The sequence below is a fragment of the Octopus bimaculoides genome, chromosome 4 (assembly GCF_001194135.2).
Source record: "Octopus bimaculoides isolate UCB-OBI-ISO-001 chromosome 4, ASM119413v2, whole genome shotgun sequence".
Lineage (NCBI taxonomy): Eukaryota > Metazoa > Mollusca > Cephalopoda > Octopoda > Octopodidae > Octopus > Octopus bimaculoides.
Window position 1 is genome coordinate 19,898,050 of NC_068984.1, and position 5,230 is coordinate 19,903,279.

General features: G+C 37.8%; 1 protein-coding gene across 10 annotated transcripts in view; it reads right to left on the minus strand.

Annotated features, from left to right (window-relative positions):
* Positions 1 to 5,230, minus strand: part of LOC106881484 (nesprin-1) — an 811,219-nt gene that overhangs the window by 731,216 nt on the left and 74,773 nt on the right. Inside the window, exon 1 of one of the 10 annotated variants that reach the window (XM_014931917.2) lies at positions 4,808 to 5,165. The exons of the other annotated variants lie outside the window; for them this stretch is intronic. Coding sequence (XP_014787403.1) covers positions 4,808 to 4,871 — 64 coding nt within the window. The 5' untranslated portion in view covers positions 4,872 to 5,165. Of the gene's footprint in view, positions 1 to 4,807; positions 5,166 to 5,230 lie in introns of those variants that run through there. 10 annotated transcript variants of the gene reach the window in all.

Here is a 5,230-nt window from a genome sequence, read left to right on the forward strand (position 1 = left end):
TATATATATCATTATCATCATCGTTTAACGTCCGCTTTCCATGCTAGCATGGGTTGGACGATTTGACTGAGAACTGGCAAACCAGATGGCTGCACCAGGCTCCAATCTAATTTGGCAGGGTTTCTACAGCTGGATGCCCTTCCTAACGCCAACCACTCCGAGAGTGTAGTGGGTGCTTTTACGTGCCACTGGCACGAAGGCCAGTCAGACGGTACTGGCAATGGCCATACTCAAAATGGTGCCAGTCCAGGGGCACTGGCAATGATCTCGCTCGAATGTTTTTTCACGTGCCAGTAAGGCAACGCTGGTAACGATCACTCTCAAATGGTGCTATTTACGTGCCACTGGCAACGTCTGCTTTCCATGCTGGCATGGGTTGGGCAGCCAGCACTGAGAGCGAACATTAAATGATGATGACGATGAGATATAATTTCTTCCTTCTGGTAGTCTCTCGAGTCTGAGAAAGACAATTCTACAATTTCTTGCTGAGCAACTTGCACAAATGATTTGTCATGATTTGTTTATAGTGATCAAATGTATGTGTTGTACATTAGCTCATGACCTCCATCAAACTGACCTTACCTGTGCCAGTATGCATGGTATGCCACACACCAGGTATCAAAGTGATCACAGAGCAACATGAAAAGAAGCGCCACGCTCAAGGACACAACACCCCTCCCAACCTGATCCAGATTCAAAATAACAATCTTGCAATCACAAGTGCAACACCCTAACCACCTGACCACATGCTCTCACATATATACTCTTTTACTCTTTTACTTGTTTCAGTCATTTGACTGCGGTCATGCTGGGGCACCGCCTTTAGTCAAGCAAATCGACCCCAGGACTTATTCTTTGTAAGCCTAGTACTTATTCTATTGGTCTCTTTTTGCCGAACCGTTAATTTACGAGGACGTAAACACACCAGCATCGGTTGTCAAGTGATGCTGGGGGGACAAACACAGACACACAAACATATACACACATCCATATATATATATATATATATATATATACATATACACATATATATGACGGGCTTCTTTCAGTTTCCGTCTACCAAATTCACTCTCAAGGCTCTGGTCGGCCCGAGGCTATAGTAGAAGACACTTGCCCAAGGTGCCACGCAGTGGGACTAAACCCGGAACCATGTGATTGGTAAGCAAGCTACTTACCACACAATGTGTGCATGTATGCATATTGGCAAAGCATGACCGTAAAAGGTAGAGTGTTGAGCAAAAGAAAACTTTGTGATACTTGATTACCCCCTTTTTATATCACATCCTGCTTATGTTACAGTGTCTCCCAGTCAGCTTTACATTTTGTCCTTCCGAAGTTAATAAAATCAATAAACACCAGACAAGGTACTGGGGTTGATGAGAGCAATAGCCCAGCACAGCCACAAGCGTGTGTAAGAAAATGAGAGGTAGGGGTGTGCAAATATAGTTGTGTGGTTATTATGAGCTCAAGTATTTCCACTCCACTGTGTTGAACCCATCAGCCTGCACACGTGCGGACAGAAACATATATACATATTTGTAGGCTGGATGGGATGTAATAACATCTATTATATCAAATATATATATACACACAATATTCATATAGATGCCCTTAATTGAAAACAAAAACTCCTTGACATACATTTGCATTGAAACACAAAAGTATACACATATAATAATCATATATCATTCACACTGAATGAAGAGAAATTGGCATTTAAACAGTTATAGGCCATCATCACTTATACACAAACAAGGGAGCCTCTACACAATTACTCGACCAGCTAGAAATAGCAGCTACATTTCCCTAAAATTACATGATGTTGTCTTAAAGAAAGAAGTTATATCAGATGGTCGTGGCTGGAGTACTCAATTATATGTCTGGTGAGCTTAACCAGAGATGAACCTAGGACTGGTTACCCAAAAACAATGGCTTTTCCAGATGCACATACAGAAGAAAAAAAGAAAAACAGGGAAAGAGAGAAAAGCAGCCTCTGTGAGGTCACTTAAATAGGCTAGAAACAACAGTCAAATCTCTTTCAAATTACATCCTACAAAAGAGAAACATAGACTGCATATTGTAGCCCTGTATACATTATGCATATAAAAGACAGGATAGTCATAGTTAGAACACTTTTAAGTGTAGGTCCACTAAATCAGGGCTGATGTGATGCTCAAGAATAACTACACACACATACAAAATATCATTTCATACAAACACATTGCAAATAATATCTCCCTTCAACAATGCATGCACTTATGGAAAAAGAATCACACACACACACACACACACACACACACTGACACATGCATACACAATAGGGGCCCCAATGAACAGCACTTTGCCCTTTGCATTTGCTCAATTTGCAGGTGTGCCCATCAGCATCAACTGATATCCAGCTAGACCACTTAGCTCCATTAATGTATAATAAAAACAGGGAAGTCAGAAAATACAAAATGGATAATTAAATATTTATCACAAAGTGTTCAATTAATATTTATGTATTAATGGGTTAACAAAGATCGAAGTAGTATTTAGCTGTAACTCATGAAGTGGTGGTTTCTTCCAAACTTTTCACTCAGTATAAAATATCCTGCTAAAAGTATAGGTGCTGCCCATAATATAACATCACCATCATCATTTGACATCCACGTTCCATGGACATTTTATATATTTTCCCTACCATGGGGGTCTCAGGTTCAGTCTCATTTCATAAAATCGTCAACAAATATCTTCTACTATAGTCTCAGGCCAACCAAAGCTTTGTCAGTGAACTTGACAAAAAAGCCTGTCATATACAGACAGACAGACAGACAGACAGACAGAGATAGACAGATGGGTGGATGGATGGATGGATGGATAGATAGATAGATAGATAGATAGATAGATAGATAGATAGATATAGATAGAGAGATAGATAGATTCATACATACATACACACACACAAATGCATGAGTGTGTATATGCATATATATACACATATGTGAGATATTTGTGTCATTATTATCAACATCATGTTGGCATGGGTTGGATGGCTTGACTGAGGACTGGCAAGCCAGGATGCTGCACCAGGCTCCAATCTGATCTGGCAACGTTTCTACAGGTGGATGTCCTTCCTAATGACAACCACTCCGAGAGTATAGTGGGTGCTTTTTATCTGCTACCGGCACAGGAGCCAGTCAGGCAGCATTGGCATAAGCCACATTCAGATGTTGCTTTTTACGTGCCCCCGGCACGGAGTGATAGTCAGGCAGCACTGGCAACGACCCCCCACACACACACACAAACATACACACACATACACACGCGCGCACACACATACACAGACACGTGTGTGTGTACACCTTTTTCATAGCAGCCACTGAGCGGTTGTGCTAATCTACCTCCGACAATAGAAAGCAGTCACTATATTTCCCTCCATACCGGCTAACTCTGATGAGCATAAAGTTATATAATTGAATTGTTACCTAACACTCCATTGTATTTTTTATACAAAACTGATTGATACGATCAGCTATGATGGATATTTAATACTATACATTTCAGATACTATATATACGTCTGTGTGTGTGTGTGTAAACATATACATATATCTCACATGTGTTTATATATAAATATATACATCATTAATTGAATATATTCTGTTAGAATATTATACAATGAATTTATAAAGATGTATTAATTAAGAAATTTTTAAACTATCATGTTTCATATATTTATATATATTTTTAATACAATACTATTTTAGACATATATATATCTTCGTGAGAAATTTTGTTTGATATTGAATTTCATGCTATTATTTCAAAATACAGTATATATAAATATATACATACACACAGACACAGACACACACACATATAAATATGAACATATACACAAACACAAACACACACACACACACACACACACACACATTAATTATGTAGTGACGCAAAGACATCTATACATATATATGTGTGTGTTTTTGTGTGTTCCCTTTGACTTGATACCATGTGAGGGTTGGTAAGAGGAAGGGCATCCAGCTATTGAAAATCTGTCTCAACAAGTACCACCTGACCCATGCAAGCATGGAAAAATGAACATTAAAACAATGATGATGATGATGATGATGATATACACACACAACCACTCAGAAATGTGGTACTCTAGTATGACCATAGGTGTAGTGTCAAAAACAAACTAAATATTAATCACTGAAGATATAGAACAAGGAACTCTAAACAGCAACTTGAAGTTAAACTCTATAATGTTACTAAAACTGTCACAAAACCATTCACACTGGGGAAGAATATAGACAATTCTACCCCAGTACTTGACTGGTTCTTTATGAGCCAAGGGGAAAACCTCAAGTGGTCACTCAATTTGCTAGAAACAGCAGCCATGTCTGTCTTAAACGAAACATTTTAGTAAATAGCACGTTAAATAATGAGTTCCTGGGTTCCCTTCTCATGTAATAAAGATGGGACGGTCATAGCCGGATTGCCTTTAAATATACGTTTATCTGATCAGGACTGATATGGAGCTATATACAGCAACGACAACATCAACAACAAATGAAATTTTATTTTTTCCAAGTCTGTAAATATAAGAGACAAAGCTGACCCCATAGCGATTTCAACCCATAACATAAGCAATTGAAAATATTTTATTTTTATTCAATCACAAGCACAGGAAATTTCAAAAGTTCACAGGAAATGAGATTGTATTATATTTCATAATTTTCTCAAGAAATCATTAGCTACTTCAAGCAGGAATTGAAACCGTATCCTATTTTTAAAAAATCCCTATAGTTTTGGTACCTTACCTTTTAAATAATCGATCCTTGATGTAAAAGCTTTATCCTGACAGAAGTTAACAGACAGATCCATGATTGGAAAAGTATGAAAATAATCCAAATAATCTACAGGTAATCAGTAAAATCCATACAAACAGCTGTAATCCTTGTCCAAATGCATTTTGTGTTGTTGTTGTTGTTGTTGTTCTTGTTATCATATAGTTGTTATTATTGGTAGAGATGATGATGATAATGATGATGATGATGATGATGATGATGACGATGACGATGACAATGAGAACATTGGTGATTCTTTCTTTAAATGTTAGCAAATATCCACAGGTTCAAATTGATATGAAATTCCTCTCAGCTTATGTGAGAGTAAGTAATGCAAATAGATAAGTATGTATGTGTGTTTTTATGTGTGCATATAGATATATGTGTGTGGGAGGG